The sequence below is a fragment of the Takifugu flavidus genome, chromosome 4 (genome assembly GCF_003711565.1).
Source record: "Takifugu flavidus isolate HTHZ2018 chromosome 4, ASM371156v2, whole genome shotgun sequence".
NCBI lineage: Eukaryota > Metazoa > Chordata > Actinopteri > Tetraodontiformes > Tetraodontidae > Takifugu > Takifugu flavidus.
In genome coordinates this window covers 11,159,830-11,177,440 of record NC_079523.1, presented here as the reverse complement: position 1 = coordinate 11,177,440, position 17,611 = coordinate 11,159,830, and the positions used below count along the sequence as shown (strand labels likewise).

General features: G+C 45.7%; 1 protein-coding gene across 1 annotated transcript; it reads left to right on the top strand.

Annotated features, from left to right (window-relative positions):
* Positions 1-4,885: 4,885 nt before the first annotated feature.
* On the top strand, positions 4,886-16,664 carry c1ql4b (complement component 1, q subcomponent-like 4b). Its single transcript, XM_057030602.1, is given in 4 exon segments — positions 4,886-5,297; positions 5,551-6,555; positions 6,558-6,793; positions 14,320-16,664. Coding segments are annotated over 3 exon segments (717 nt in total). The 5' UTR covers positions 4,886-5,297; positions 5,551-6,254; the 3' UTR covers positions 14,500-16,664.
* Positions 16,665-17,611: the final 947 nt, after the last annotated feature.

The following is a 17,611-nucleotide window of genomic DNA, read 5'->3' as shown; positions in this document are numbered from 1 at the left end:
TCACTCGCAATCAGGGACCATAATCAGATCTGCACAGACAGACAGATACACACACACACACACACACACGAAACTTAACTGTAAATGCTGATCAAAATAAAATTCTCAAGAAAGTGTCAGTCTAATCTAATCCAGCTGTCAAATCCAGTTGGCAAAATAATATTTCAGACACAAAGAAAGTTTGTGCACTAAGTCAAACCCTCTGTTGCATGAGAAGAAAACAAAAAAAACCCAATAAAATGTAACGTTATTGTTGTAAAGCATTGAGTATTGTGGACAGTCAGGTTAAGTTCTGATAAACATGGGTCAAAGAAAAAAGTCATGTGTACAGTTGTAGACAAGGATTATGATTATAATCCACTTACTGATATGTGAGAGACATAAAGTGCTGCTGTTCCGTGTCTCGTAACAACAGAAAGCTCCTGATGACCAGCACAGGTGACTGACAAGGCTGACAAGGCTATGTCAGCCATCGTCTATGTGTTATAGACGATGGCTGATCGCCATGATTAAGATGCTACTGTGAGACATCACTGTGATTGTTTCAGAAGTGTCATAACAGGGTCACAGGTCTGGTTCAATTCAAGAAAACAGGATTTCGTCCATGTCCCTGTGTGCTGTTGATGTTACACCACCAGTCTAACACTTCTATTACTGTCTCTTAATTCCTTCTCACTTTCTGGCTGACCTGTGAGATTGCAGGTCAGTCTCAGCCCTTTCCACAGCCTCTTACCTGCTGTGTTGATAGCGCCTCCACCTCGAGTGAGCTGGTTAATAACATGGTAACCTCTGCGATCACATGCTCTCGCCAAGTCCTAATTGCTTTTGCTGATTGTCCTGAACAGAGACAGTGACTGGCTGTGAGTCCCTCCAACTTACCTGCACTCTGCTGCTGCTGTCTGGAACAGGAGGGAAGATCAGTTCGCTTAGTCCAACGCATGAAGTCTGCAGACCGCCAGAACAGTAGAGCATAGGTAGGCAAACCGATGGACAGACAGAAAGACAGATGGACAGAAAGACAGGCAGACAGAAAGACGGACGGACGGACAGACAGAAAGACAAGCAGACAGAAAGACAAGCAGACAGAAAGACGGACGGACAGACAGAAAGACAGGCAGACAGAAAGACGGACGGACAGACAGAAAGACAGGCAGACAGAAAGATGGACTGACAGACGAATGGACAGACGGACAGATAAACAGACAGATAAACAGATAGATAAACAGACAGATAGATAGACAGATAGACAGACGGATGCATAGATAGATAGATAGATAGATAGATAGATAGATAGATAGATAGATAGATAGATAGATAGATAGATAGATAGAAGATAGATAGATAGATAGTAGATAGATAGGATGGATAGATGATGATGGATGGATGGATGGATGGATGGATGGATGGATGGATGGATGGATGGATGGATGGATGGATCATTCATTTAAAAGTGAACTTTAAACTCCTTCCAAAAGCCAAATGGATATTTCTGTAAACAGTTTTAATCAGATGGCAGCGTCGATGGTGCGTCACAGACACGACCATTGATATCACATATCAGGAAGAACAGAGGCGGCGACACCCATAACCGCCTCGCAGCATATATATTCATCGGCCTAGTTAATATTTCATGGGGCTTTAAAAACCTCATTCTCTCTAAATTGTCCCCCCTCCTTGGCAATAATAATTTAAATGCAGGGCGCCTCTGAGTCTGAAACCAGTATGTCAGCACCTACATGTAAATTATATGTGTGTGCACGCACATATGCATGCACGGAGAAGCTCACACTCGGCGCCATTAAGTCACGTAAAGATGTGCAGGCAAAGTAGAGTTGATTCTGTAAAGCACATAAATGCTAAAGCTTGTAGATGTGCTGCTTTTTGTGAAAAAATAAATAAAATAAAAATAAAATTAAGATTAAAACATGCACATTTCGCCTTCTTTCCCACAAGCAGTAGTTATCTCAAAATGTAAATGTGACTAGAAGCTTGGCATCTGCCTCGGGGCTCAGTCGGTTGACAGTGTGCATTCTGGAGAGTGATCTATCGATCCTTATTCAATATCTGCCGCACTCCGCTGCTCGCTGAAAGTTGGGAGATGAATAAATAAGAAGCAGAACTGACACAGCATGTGCTTTGAGTGCTGGGGCCTGTCTAAATGGTTACTCGCCTGTTTATTGTTGCAAATCAACGCCTAAACCAGCATTACTTATTTACAGAAAAGAAGAAATGGGGGAGGGAGTGACATATGCGCATGACATACAGGAAGTCAAGGATTGGGACTATTACACTTCTTGGCCACGGCCGCGGCGCTGTCTTTCCTGATGCTGGGCGGGCCGAGGACGACTCCAGATCCGTCTCCACAAACAGGAAGATTCTTTCACGACAAGCATTAGCATTAGCAGCAATTGAATTACACATGCGCATGCTCAATTTAACACATCGGATTTCTGCACGTGTGTGAGTGTGCGTGCGCGTGTGTGTGTGTCACACCTGTCGCTGTTTTACAGTTAAAACAAAGTCAAGACGAGAGAGTGTCTGGCAGATGACAACAGAGCTCGTTTGTGTGTGAGCTGGTGGGACACCGGGGGCTTCAATTCAGCCCAGTGTCCTCGATGCTACTGTTGAGGCCGACTGATGATACAACTGGAGCTAAATGCCCGCTCTGTTCCATGGTGTTATGCTGAGAGCTATGAGTGCAGGTACAGAGCGGGTTGCCTGGCAGCTCTCCAGGGGAAAAAGCACAAACAGGAGATGGGGAACAATCACAAAGGCACCTTCTTGGACAACCTGATGCCCAAGGGGAGCAACACATTAGATAAGACTTCCAAGGACTTGGAGGTGTCAGCACTAATCAAGTTATTAACAAGCCGTTTTATTTCCCCGCATATTGCGAATTACACCCAAAACGAATACTTTATTTATTTGTAATATTTTGTCTGCTGAGTTTGTCTGCTGCTTGAGAGTGAGTCTCCGTGAAAGGGTGGCTGATCCAGGTGGAAGATTAGAGACTGTGATTCTGAAAAGAGAATCATGGCCCTTGGAGAGAGAGATCTGAGTTGTCTTCCTTTAATGGACGCTGTTCAACCTAAAACCAGCGGCTCATTTCATATTGTGACTTGAGCCCATAGTATAGCGTCTCTATATATGCCGTTGAATTCCGGAGTTACATAACATTGTAGGTTGCTTTTTGATTAAAGCCCTTTTGCTTTGGCCTTTGGCAGATGAAACATCAAAGTTCCTCCGGAATCCCGCACATTACCAGCTCTTCCTTGACCTATTATCAACATTTCCTGATAATTTCACTAAAATCCCTTCACAACTTTTTGAGTTATATTGCTAACAGACAGACAGACAGACAGACAGACAGACAGACAGACAGACAGACAGGCAGGCAGGCAGGCAGGCAGGCAGACAGACAGACAGACGGACGGGCGGGCGGACGGACGGACGGACGGACGGACGGATGGACGGACACTGGTTGTCACATAACTTCCTTGACAGAAGCAATGATAGTTAAGAATTCATTATGCTATAATTACGTTGTAAAGACAGGAAAGAACAAGGAGAAAAAGACAAGGTGAAGGTGTGTGTGCGTGCGTGTGTGTGCATATATGTGTGTGACTTTGCAGCTACCCTCACAGCTGCTACATGTGTGGTAGGTTGGGTCTAAATGTAGCAAAGACAAGTACTGCGCCAGTGGGCTTCCCACCAAACTCCACAATCTCTGACAAGCTCCTTGCAGTCCCTCAAAGACCTTGGCAGCTTTCCCTTCAACGACTGCAGCACTGAAGGGGGGATTCAGGTGACTGAGATGAAGGGTCCTCCAGAATAAAGACTCTTAACAACACCTGTCACCTGAGGATTCTTGAGGCCTTCCACCTCAGATGTTTTCAACCTACAATGGGGCCGAGTGGCTATACTGAAATAGTCCACAAGACCAACTGCGTCAGTATGGAGGCCACAGTTGCCCAGAACCATCTGCACTGGTTCGGCCATGTCAGCAGGATGCCAAAGCCCTGCACGGCCAATTAAACCTGGGTCCCTGCTCAGCAGGAGGCCAGAAAAGGCGATTTAAAGAGCAACTTAAGATCCTGATGAAAAAGGTGCAGCCTGAACACCACCCAGCTGGAGGACACAGACGTCCAACGCTCCACCTGACGGAGGCTCTGCACACAAGGAGTGCACAAGCCGGAGGAGGACTGAGGTGATTGGCAGACCAGGTAAAGGCGGGAGCACCACAGCTACACCCCCGGTCCGTGGCTTCACCTGTTCTGTTTGTGGCAGACCGTGCGGACCGCGTATTGGACTCCACAGCCACAACAAAACTCACAAATAGCAGAGGCCGGATGGGACACGTTGGACAACCTAAGCCAGCAGGGGGGTGGGGTGTCAACAATAATACATCTCTTGTCTCTAATGAGGTCTGAAAGCTACAGATTCAGAGAGTGACAACAACCAATCCAAAGACTAACACTCCTCCTCTCCTCACCTTTCTCCCCTGATGTGCGTCGGTCTCACATCTGTGGAACCCACATGGCTCGTCTCCACACTGGCAAACACAGCTCTAAAAAAAGAAATAAAGGATAATGAGCAAAGACATCTGAGCAGCCTGCATGATCCAAGACCCGCACAAAAGCAATTAGAGCTATTATTAGCGTTTCTCGGACACTTTAGCATTAATCACACGATCGCGTTTTGTTGTGGGTCTAATTTGATATAAATCTCCCATATTTGAAAGGGCGCTGACAAGCTGTGATTTAACTATTAAACTGTTGTAGTCATTTGATTTATGAAAAGGTCACACGCGGTGTGTGTGTGTGTGTGTGTGTGTGTGTGTGTGTGTGTGTGTGTGTGTGTGTGTGCGTGTGTGTGTGTGTGCAGGGGAGGGCGGGGGAGCGGTAGTAGGCGGCAGATGCGGCGGAAAAGCGGAGCAGGACACAAAACACAACAAGTGAGTGAACTGTTGCGCCGCAGATGAAGCCGCTGCGCAGGTGGGATTCCACAGCCGGCCCCAGTAGCTCGTTAGAACATGACATTTTGTCGGAGGAAGCGCGACGCAAGTTAGATTACTGTCACCACTTTTCGCGTTGCTGCGCGCGTTCGAGCTCGGAGCGTGTGTGGCGGCGCCGCTGCCTGCAGCCTGCACGGTGCGCGAAGCGGTCGTGGACAGACGCTGTTTAAAGTTTATATTTGAGCCAGACGCAACTTTGCCTGTCGTCACGGTGAAAGTCTTGGGATTAATTGCAGTCTTGGAGAAGAATTTGCTTGTGGGAATCGCCAACCCGAAGGAAAAGGTAAAGTTACGCCTTTATTTCAAGATTTCAAGGTTTCCTCTGCTGATTTGCTTTAAAAACTTGGCACAAATTTTTATTTATAACCCAGCGACTAACTATTCTGTCTTTAGTTACAGGCATATGCCAAAAATAAAAAAAATAAAATGCTTTGTAAAATATTCTCCTTTACAAGCCTGTAGGCTTTATTTACATGTAGTTTCATCACGTTCTAATCTTAATTGAGTTATTATTGTGTATTGTGTTTCGTCTTCAGACTGCAAGAGGCCTGCCATCAAAATTAACCTTTTTGCGATTTCTAACAAATCTCCACTAATGCTGCCAAAACAGATCTAACCTGGACCGCTGAAACAACCTATTTTCTTTAAAGCCTTAATTTAGCCTTCTCCTTATCCGCTCATTTCTGGACAGACAAATAAAATGCTCTTCCTCGTGCATGTGGTGGGTGAGATGAACTCCAGTGGGAAAACTATGGACCCCACCTGACAGCTCCCCAAACAACTGACAGCTTTTCGCTGAAGCCTTTCCAACCCACACAACTGGATCTAAAATTTGTTAATTTCAGTGTGACAATGATGCAAGTTTGACCAACTACACTAAATTCCTGTGACAGTTTTTCCCTCTGCATAGATGTGTGATATCTTTAGGCACGCTGAAAGCCCTCGGAATAGGAAGCACAAAAATAAAGTATAAAGAAAAGAAAGGAAAATGAAAGCTCATCTCCTCCAGGCTTTTGACTTGCACCTCTCCTAAACGTATCACCAATTCTGAATAGTTCCTTTATTTCTCCAAACACACAAGTTTTACACTTTCATTTTCGACCCCTTATTTACTTCCTATCAAGCATTCAGCCTGGCAGGTACAACCATTCCAGCCAAAGGGGAGGAGGACTTCCTCACGCTGGCCGCCTCCCGGCTCAGCCGTAAAAAACGTGTCATTGGGGCTGGAGTCGGCGTGGCCATGGTTCTGATCTTGCTAGTGACCATTCCCCTATTGGTCCACACCACCAAAGGGGCGGTATCTGGAAGACGGGACATGCCCTGCGAGATGCTTGAGAGTTGCGAAATGGAGTGTGACACTTTTACCCCCTCTCAAGGAGAGCTGACCTCCATCCCCCCTCAGCCTCCAGACTTCCCAAACCGCAGAGGCAAACAGGGGTTCAGAGGAAACCCTGGACTTCCTGGACCCCCCGGCCCCAAAGGCCCCCCCGGAGAGCCGGTAAGCCTGGCCCACCTGGTCCACCCGGGCCTGGACCCGGTGGCTACGGCTCATCGCTTTACATCCCCAAAATCGCCTTCTATGCAGGCCTCCGGAAGCAACATGAAGGGAGTGAAATACTAAAGTTTGATGACGTGGTGACCAATGTAGGGAACTACTATGAGCCAAGTACTGGCAAGTTCACCTGCCCTCTGCCTGGCATCTACTACTTCACCTACCATGTCCTGATGAGAGGAGGGGATGGAACGAGCATGTGGGCTGACCTGAAGAAGAACGGACAGGTGAGTATGTCAGCGAGATAGACTTAAGATAGACTTTGTCCTGAGCCAACAACAACAGTAGAAGGTACACCACACCCTGACCCAACCATGGTTATTGGTCACTGTCATGTCTGCTTAGAAGGCCTTAGGGAACCTATTTCATAGACGAAGAGAAAATTGTAATTGATCATAGAAAATGCAAACAAAGGGAAGGGGTAAGGCAGTGAAAGCTAAGTGATCAAGAGGATAACAATTCTCCAGGTCTCCATGGAAAAAAGCCAAATATAACAGCTGGTTACTGTTCTCAGAGGAACCCTGGCTTAAACTCAAATTGCCAAACAAGTAAGTGTGTCTTGGAGAAACAAAATCCCAGAAAACAGCTTTCTATGAGTCCATCTGGCGATCTGTGACAAGCTTGAAGTACTGAGCCATCATCATGGTGAGGAGGCCTTATCCTGATGTTCCGTGTAAGAGAGAAGGGAAATCATGGCGATTGAAAGTACGACATTAGGTTATCTTTACATGCTGATCTGGCAGCAGTATGTTAGTCAGCTGGTCAGGTGTTCATCTTTTAGAGTGCTATCCCACTATGACCACCACATGCGGCTCGGTTCTAGGATATGCTGGAAGGAACTGGAACTTACCCCCTTACTTACCCCCTTCTTGGTGGTTATGCTTTATCCATCACTGGGGCTAAGGTTAGGTTTTAGGCTCATGGAGGACATTCAGATTTAAGAGGCAAAAGATGAACCCAAGCCTCAAGATAGGGTGTTTTAAATAGTTTAAAGACATCCAACCAGGCATAAGGTTTTGGTGTTTATCTGGTGTCACTGGACCAGTTACAGAGCATTGCCAGTGTCCCTGATGTCCCTCTTACATGACTCTACACTTCCTTTTCCTACTTTGACGTCATGCAAGAAAAAGAGTTTTTTTCCAGGAACTATTTAGACCAGGCTCAGAGAACAAAATTCCTCCTAATTGTCAGGATAGAAGTGCATTTTTAAATAGCTTTGGAGCAGATTGAAGTGTTTGTGGATTTATTCAAATGACCTGTAGGGGGAGGCAGGAGTTTCTCCTGATATTTTCCAGTTTCACATTGTGGAGACATGTTTTATTACATTTTTATAAGACATCCAGTAAGTCATTTTTGACAGTATTTGTCATTTAAATTTACCTTGACCTTTAACCTTAAGAGCACCAAATTTGAGGAATGTCTTAAAATGACCCTGCGATGTTGTTCCTAAGGGAGAGACTGACAGGGTGTGACGATAACGACTTTATGTTTATGGAAAATAATATTTTTAATAGCTTCTATTACCCGTCCAGAATTCCTACTCTCAAAAATATCAGGTGAAGAACATACTACTCTGCTTTGACAGACTTCCCATTTACACACCTCGTATTGTTGCTTTGATGCCAGGCAACTCCATTAAAACAGCGTGTTCCCATTTTATTGATTTAATGAAAAAGTACATAAACTGCAGAGGACAGACAGTTAAATGCCAGACATAATCGAGGACCTGGTTTGTGGCATGCCTTTACAGACATTGTCATTCTCTGCTTCTCCTGCTGTTAAATCTTTCATAGCTTTTAGATGAGATTCTCCCCTCCACCTGTGCCCCCTCTTTCACTCTCTTCCCCTCACGCACACACACAACATGTTGACTCTTTTCCCATTAATTATCTTTCCCATCAATAAATAATTTATCTCAATTCAGTGCTCATCTTGCCCTCACAGTGTCAATGGTTTTTCTTGCCCAGTTAACAGACATGTGCTCTGCGAATGGAGGTGAAAAACCCCCAGGATGTTAAAAACGTTAAAGAAAGTTGGAAACACTGGTTGAAAAATAGATTAGACATCGGTCATGAGTTGAGATTTGTGTTGCTTGTGTTATGTTGGAACAGTGTTCCACTATATGATACTGGAAATATGCAATTAAATGTATTGTTGTACATAAAAATTAGACTTTATTTACTTTTTTGGTAATCTGACAGGAGAGAACAGCTGGTGTCAGTCTATGCCGTAAAAATCTCCTCCAACTTGTAATATTTGTGCAGTGTTTTCTGACCTGAGATGATGGTGATTCCCCCTCCCCCCAGCTGTCCACAGATTTACCTGGGGTTAGGATAGGTGGGCCAGGTCATTTCGGTTTGATTTATATCACCTTTTTATGGTAAGAATCTGGCCCTCAAGCAAGCAGGTTAATGTGAATTCACCAAAGAAAAGCTGAGCTTTAACAGGAAGAAACCTCCAGCAGAACCATCCAATACTTTGACAGAGAGATAAAGGTGGAGGTGAGGAGAGGTAGGACGTGATGGGAGGAGCTAATGCCTGGTAATACCCTCTGCCAACCTACAGAGGACAGAATCATTGTGAGATGGGCCTGAACCAGTCTGCAGACTTATTGACCTTCACTGGTCTCATCATCGCCATCTGCACTACTAGTGGAGAAGGTTCGTGGCAGTATAGGAGATGGTTTATAACTTTGCATTCACTTTTCCTGACAGAGCATTCCTGTTTGTACAGGCAGCTACTCGTAAGTGGTTCAGAGTCCTGAACCAGGCTGTCGCTGATATACAAGTTTGCAGAGCTGTATGACTCAATTTCCAGGAATTTCCTCTTGACTCCTCGTGTTCAATAACTTATCAAAAGATTGGTGCTGAGGTAGATGACCTTTTCAATGATATATAATTCACCACCAATGTGGACTCTGCCCTTTACAGTGATGAGAATGGTGTGGCAGTATGAATATTTATAGCTCGGCCAATGTGGGACTAACCAGGTTGGTCAGTCGGGCAACAGGCACGTGTGCACTCGTGTGTGATGGGTGATGACATCATTGCCCTGCTGCTGGAACCTCATTAACACCACAGTTGACATCCGACTGGGGCAGAAGCCCACTGCACATCCAGAAACAGGACAATGGGCGTTCAACAACTTAACAAAGTCAGGTTGAATAACAAATCAAGTGATCTATCAATGAAAATAATGTCGACGGGAGATTCAAGGCAGTATTTCAACTCACAACAGATGACTCAGTTGTTTTTTTCTGAATGAGCCTTTGGCTGAATGCATGATCCAGGAACTAATTAGACAGTGGTAATCCTCTCTAGAAATTAAAAGAAGTTGTGAGTCAATTAGTAGAGAAGGAAGCAGCTTTCCTCCAGTTAGTGGGTGCGACATTGTGATCAAGGGCTGGAAACTATAAAATAAAATATGTCTAACAGTCAAGATGGACCCCATGTGGTATTAGATTGCTTACACTTTCCTGTTTCCCCCCCTTATAATAGCTCAGCGAAGGCGTGGGGGTGAATAATGGAAAACTGGGAACATAATGGGAGCATTTTCTAACAACGGACAAAAGTTTACCCTTTTAGACAGATTTCTAGTAAAATGAAAGGAAAGAATCCTCTTATACACCACACCGGCTGCCCGTTTTGTCTTTTTCTGCGAGAACACGCATCCGTGCGCCCTTTCGTGTACACGGCCATTACGCGGCGATACGTTCCTGTTATAATGGCTCAGGCCATTATACTCTGTCAACAGACATGACTCAGCTGGTCATCGCCGGGTTTTGTCATGCCTTTGTTGTGTTTTTCTTCTGCCTTCCCATTATACCAACATTATTCCCCCTCAGGATGCCGTCCCCTGCATAAACAGCAGCGTCTCGGCGGTGTTTGATAGCAGCTCGGCTAATAAACACCCCAGATGCCCATTTTCACATTTAACAAAAGGTTTAGAACAATTAAGGGGAGGAACAGAAAAGCTGCGTGTGTGTGTGCATCCCTTCTTTTTTTTTTTTTAATATAAAGATATGTCAACGAAGATCTAAAACAGGCTTTTTATATCCAATTAGGACATTCCCGTCACCCTTAAAGGTCTGTCACAAGGTTTTTAATCACGAACTTGACAACCTGGATCAGAATTAGTGCGAAATATTAATATGTTAAGTGGTCCACTAATTAGTGCTCCAGTGCAGAAGTCGTGGAAGACGGGGAGGGGGCACAAAACGGGCTGTTTCAATCTCCCATCTCCCCTCTCCCATTTGGCCCTCAGAGGTCCCTGAGGTGAGTTTAAGAGATGCCGTCTCGACCGCTCCGCTCCGAGAGGTCCGTACATCACCCCGAATGGATGCCGTCAGTTTTATTATCAGAGGATCAAGGCGCCGCTGTGGTACGACGCGAAAGTTGGGGGTTTTTTTTGTCTTCTTTTTTCTAACAAAGGGGAATAAAAGGAGACAATTCACGGACAGCTCGGCTCGGCTCATTTATACCCTCCCCCTCGTCTCCTCTGAAACAAGCCAAGATCGGGCTGTTCCATCACTCAAAGCCTCTTTCAGCTTCGGCTTAAACGTGCGCGTCGCCGTCCGTTGTTTCTCCAAAACCGTCGTGTTGCAATTTGTTTTTTAGGTGTCTAATTTTTACAGTGCATTTAGTGTAGTTAATTAGTTCTCTTCCCCCCCCCCCCCCCCCCCCTTACACACACACACACCAACCCCCCCTCCCCAGCTCACGTTGCCCCCTCTCTAATCAAAAGTGGAGGCAGTCTAATCTCTACTGTCCTGCGGGACTCCCTTCTCCCCAAAAGCAGAGGATCAAGTCTGACCAGTGTTGCACAAACAGACAGAAATTCACTCCCCTGTCACCATCCATCTCCGTCGCTGTTGACAATAATCCTGATTTGTGCTTTCCCTCTTGTATCCCCCCCCTTCCCCCCCTTCAGTGTCTCCTGCCCACTGCAAGAAAAGAATGTTGAACCGTGATTGTTGCTGACAGCCTGATCCTCACATTCAGCCGCGGCTGGAAGCTTCCCAGAGAGAAATTATATTGAAATTCATACCAGATAGGATTCCTTCATTTCAATTTTCATTGATTAGATTTAGAAGATAGACTTCTGTAGATTTTAGCTGATCTGCTGCAACTAAACGTGATTTTAATGGAAAATCTTAACTGGCAATAGCAACTTCCTTTTAATTTGTGGGATTATACATGAATCACTTAAAATATAAAGCATAGACTGACCTTTAAACTGAATTTACTTTACAAATACCTGAATTTTATAATTATATAAATTATTTCCCATGACTTTAGCCGTGCAAAAATAGAACAATTTTGTTTTAAAATCAGATTTTCTGGATTACTCCGTCACGATTAACCCATATTTCACTATGCTAATATTTGAAAATTTCAACCCTTTAAAAATATGTGCACATCTGATCTATAAACTACATAACTTGCCCACTGGGTTAAAGTATATACAGGAGCAGGACGTGAGCATGAATTAATCATTACCATAATAGCATAAATGTCAGTATCTGGACTGCTGAGGTCCGAGGAGCCTGAGAGAGTCTACCATAAAAAGCCATAAATAATATTTTGTCCTTTTAGCTGTAAATATAATTAGCTGATGGTTATATTTAAAAGGCCGTGGTGTGAATATCACTGCTGCGACCTTAGCGGGACCCTCTTTGTAATAACCTTATGTCACATTTAATAGGAAATAAATAGGAATCCGTCCGGCAGCTCGTGTTTTAATGTGAATCTGCAGCACGTCCCGGCAGCCTGTCAGCCCCGGCTGAAAATGCTGTCAGGGGATTGCTGCCATTCAGCCGTGGAGACAGATGTTAGATGTACAAGATGTCAAAATCTCTTTACCGTTATGTTTTATGAAAAGCTATTAGGTCTCCTTGGGGGAGCTGTTCCGTCCCCTGAGAGCGAGGCAGCCAAATGGTATTTAAATAACAAAAAACAAGTAGGAACACTGAGAAACTGTGTGTGTGTGTGTGAGAGAGAGACCTCCTCCACCTCACAAGCCCGTTTGACCACTGTAGCCGATACTGTGTTTATTGTGATGGTGGAGGGATTGAGGAGCCGGACCTATTAAGCGGGGAGCTGCCGGGGCTGTCCGACCACCAATTACCGCAGCCTGCAGCTGCGTTTAGCCTGGCCTGACACAACCGGGGAGGAGGGCATCATGTGGGAGAGCTGGAGGGGGGGCGGGTCCTCAGGAGACCTGCCACAGCGGCACGCCGTTAATCAATCCGATTTAGGCCGGACAGGGACGCACTTAGTCACCGCTCCCGCCAACACTGCGCAGGGAAAAGGCGTGCGTGACCTGCATCTCATCGGAGGAGAGGGACGCGCCAGAAGATGGATAGACGGGTCTGGGATGAGCAGGAGGCACCGGGTAGCGACTGGGAGAGGGATGGCGGCAGGAGCGCGAGGTGTGGTGGGAGCGACGGCAATTAATGGAGTGATGTGGGCGGAATTAAAACAAAAGGGAGGGATCGATTCATTTCTGTCGGCGGGAAGGGATGAAAACGCGATCCTCGCAGGGATAAATATACTTGGCCCAATAGATGGAAGGGCTCGTCTGATGGATCAGCGAAGCCTAATGTCTGAAGATGATGGAGCGTGTGCTGGAGTCAGACCCAGGCTCACGGCCCGAGACGAGGATGAAGCGAGGATATCATATTTGCATTCATTAATATGGACGCGTTGCCGTCCTTAATTCTCCTGTGAAATGGATTGTCTGCATGAATGGCTGTTTACTCACCCAATTATAATTAAATTTATTATGAGCGGATTTGCTTAGTCAGTGCAAAATAAACTTGCAACTTAAGGCGTGGACAAAATCCCAGCGTTGCTGGCTGTCTGGCTGCATCCTGATGTCCATCTTCGTGTCCTCTGTCCTTCAGACTACACTAAAGACCACAGGAACTCCTCACTCTCGTACAACACCCTCTCAGAGATCCCGTTCTCGTATTCTGTTGATAATCAGCAAACATTTGTGCAACACTTAACCCGGTTAAGGCACCTGGAGAAAAAACATGAATTAATTGCAGCTGTCAGAATGAGCGTGTTAATCTGGGATAATTAATTGGCATGAATAATTGATTAAAGCTATATTCATGCATGTGTACCGGCAACCGCTCGGTCCGCTCGATGGGACGTTTGCGCGCAGAACGGCACATCTGACTGACTTGTAGTCGTTTGCACACTCCACAGAAGCTCGTCCTCAGGGATCGGATTATTTACTTTGATATCTGGACACCATCTGTTTTAGAGATAAAGCAACACACGTGATGTGTGTGTGTCTTTCCCAGGCCTAATAAATACCTTTCAATGGGTCCTGCTGTTACTAAGAACGGGTGTGTGAGTTGTCCCGTGCACGTCTACTGCGGTGGCCGTAATGACCCGACAGAGCCGCGCGTCGCTCTCCTCCACAACAGGTGGGTCGGGTGCGCGCGGAACAATAGATGGCGGTTCAGAAATGATGCGCTCTCAGATGGAGGCTGGAGGCCAAAGATCACTGCACATCTCATCAATCTAACCAGTGGACAGGAAGGCATCAGCGCCGGTAACAAGATCAGAAATGGAAAAGGGGCAATAAATTGGCAAAGGTTACCTTAGGTGTGTGTGTGAGGGGGGTGCAAGATGCTGCAGTGAGATGGTTCAAATGGTTATTGGTTTTTTGCTAGCTTGGTAGGTGCTAACGTTCGAGCTGGACTTTCCCCCCCAACTTTGTTCTCTTCCCTCTTTCTCAGGTACGCGCCAGCGCCATTGCTCAAGACGCTGATCAGAATTACGACTACGCGTCCAACAGCGTCATCCTCCACCTGGACGTAGGGGACGAGGTGTGCGTCCAGCTGGATGGGGGCAAAGTTCATGGCGGGAACACCAACAAATACAGCACCTTCTCTGGCTTCCTCATCTACCCGGACTGATTTCACGCTCACGGTCGCGTTCTGTAACCGAGCAAAAACACGGTCCGCTAACACCTCATATATGTCGTCGCCTAACAAGTAACAAAGAGTAACATTTGAAGAGAATGTGTCTATAAATGAATGTTGTAAATATTTACCCGTCGCCGTTATTTACAATGTGTGCGTGCGTGTGTGTGTGGGTGCTCATTATTGCGTGACATGTGCAGTAAGTGTAAGCATGGGTAAAAGGCATAATTAACATTTGTTTCACATGGACACACTCACACACAGACACAAGCACGTGAACTGAAGTGTGTTGGTTTCAGTCTCCGGTCTGAACTGGCTCCACGGATCTCTGAACGCAGCTGGTAACTGCACGTGTGTCTGCCCTGAGTTGGATTTCCAAACCAGAAAAGTCATGAATATATTGATCACAGCTAACAGTGACGAAGACCTTGGCGTTATTTACGGTGCGTGTTTGGGTTGAAGGTGTCGGTGTTTCTTTACGTTTCAGTCACACACCCCCAGACTCCTGTTAAGACCAGAGGCTCTCGGAGTCGTCGGGAACAGTACCTTCACACCTGCGCAACATCGATATCGAGGATTAACAGCGAAATTTTCCCTGAGCCGAAGCTTAAATCGGCCACATGAAGTTGCGTTAATGAAGGCCACGCTCGCCCTGTTCGAGATTTCACCAAAGTTGGTGGAAAATATACTTATTTAGCTCCCGGCCAAGAGCAAACGTACCGCATCTACAAAGAAAATAAGTTTACTGCAGGTTTGTCTGTACCTAGAGTGTAGGTACCTCTACGTCTAGGTCCTAGACGTCTAAGTGTGTGTGGGATGAAGAGGCCTAGTCTTAGAATAGTTTTCCAGAGGTGACCAGTTGTTTATACAGATGTCTACGTATAGTGAGGGAATTCTACTGAAGTGAAAACGAACACGCTGAGCCCATCTAACTGTAGCTTTCTCCTCATTACCATTTTTAATATGCATTTACCTTCAAGTATGTCTGGCTGAATGTAAGCACGTGCACTACCCTGCTGTGTTATGGAACTAAGACCATACCACAAGAAAGAAAGGAGCACTCATGATAAGGACGAGGGGCCGAGCATGGCTAGGACAAAAATAGATCCTCACATATTCAGCATATCCTGAATTAGCGATTATTACAGCTTTCGCAATAGATGGACAGCTAGCATAGCTGCATAGGAACATTTTATATAGGATTAACTATAAAAACCTTTCCAAACTGATATACTGCTATACCTCATCTGTAGTGGAGGTGGTTTCCTTTAGAAAATTATGGGAAAAGTCAGGTTGAGTATGCATCTATGGGCGGGTATGGGAGCCGTCTCATCATGTACGAGCGTAAACAAATGTCCCTTCTGTTTAACGATTAATGTACCAAACGCGACAAAAGCAGTCTGATCAGCGCTCGCCATACCTGTTTTTGTGCCTTACCCTTTACGTTTTATGCACGACCCGCTTCGTCAAGTCTGGGCTCTGTCAACCACCTCATCCGTGTGATACAGACAGCAAGGGGATTTCCGTCAAAAATAAGTCAAAATAAAAATAAGATGCAGATGTTATTCAACTCCGATGCTAACCAAGTCTCTGGACATTAGATATTTGTAAATATATGGATATTGGATATGGAGAGTTCCATCCTGTACGATGAAAAAGACAATGCATGCTATTCAGACTTTAGCGATATGATACCAACAACGACAAATTCCTACATTTAAGGGGAGATTTTCCATTAGGTTAGACTACTTAGATGGACAAAGTGTTGATACTCTTATGAACACATCTGTTGTGGTGTGGAGGGAGAAGAAACGACTGAGAATTTATTGCCCCCCCCTCAGCAAAACTGTTCAGATTAGCATGACCGGTACGGTGTGAACGTTTTTGTGCTGTGACTGAACAAGGCCGTTGTGTCATAACCTGCTATTACCCCTCACCCCAACACCCCCCCCCCCCCCCCAATGGCGTGTCCCCCCCCACGCCGCCTCCTGTCGTGCATCTTCTTTTTCTTTCCTTCTTCTTCAGCTCATGAGCAACGTGGAGTCGCCGTGGCCGCCGCTGCACCGCTGCCAGCTGAGCTGTGTGTGTCTCCGTTATGTATTAAAAGAAACTGGAGTTTTCTCGACCCTGAAACAATAATAAAGAGAGATGATTCTGGATCCCTCTGTGGTGTCATTTAAAGCGGATTTCTTTTGTAAATGTGGGTTATGCGGTTTAATGTGGTTAATGAGCCGAGTGTTTCATGTGTGATTGTGGCCTTTTCTGCACCATTGTGGTTTTCTGCCTCTGTAGTTTAATTTGTTCCAGGTTTAGTCTCAGATTTAGGGGGGACGAAATTGGTTTAATCAAAGGTCGGATCCATGAGATGCACCTCATGCAGCTTTTGGACAAATTACTAACTGAAATGTCTAAGATCAGACAGAAGTACAGCTGCACACCCTGTTCCAAGCTTTCCTGTAATCACTTTTTTCACCTCTCAACGCGCTCTGTGAAGATGAAACCGGGACTGAGGGGAGTTCTCACCTCGCTGTCAAAAAGGGACACGGCTCTTTAATTGCTGATTGGAATAACATCATTATGGATGAGGAGACGCTTTCCACCCGTGGTACTCTGGAAGATGTTGGGAGAGGGATGTATCTGAGCAGCGCCCCACCACCCAGCAGTCCCAGTGCTCCCAGCCAGTAGATTCCAGTGTTGGGTTAATTGGAAGAGGAGAGAAAGACAGTGTCTGAGGAGGGCAGCGTTCAGCCCCATTAGCAATCCCCCTGTGGAAGGCTGAGCTGAGAGGATCACAGACTCACAAATAGAAGGATTAAAATAATCAATAGGCTTCGCTCTCTCCCCTATAACACACACTCACTCACCCACCCACCCACTCACACACACACACACACAGACACACACACACACACAGGAGCAAATATAAATACTGATACAGTCTGAGGAATACTAGTTTGAGGGGCTTGACTACCATCAACGTTGTCTCTGGAGTCAAACAAATTAGTCAGGGGCATGATTCGCACACACACGCACGTACACACACACACACAGACACTCACACACACACACACACAGACACACACACACACACACAGGAGCAAATATA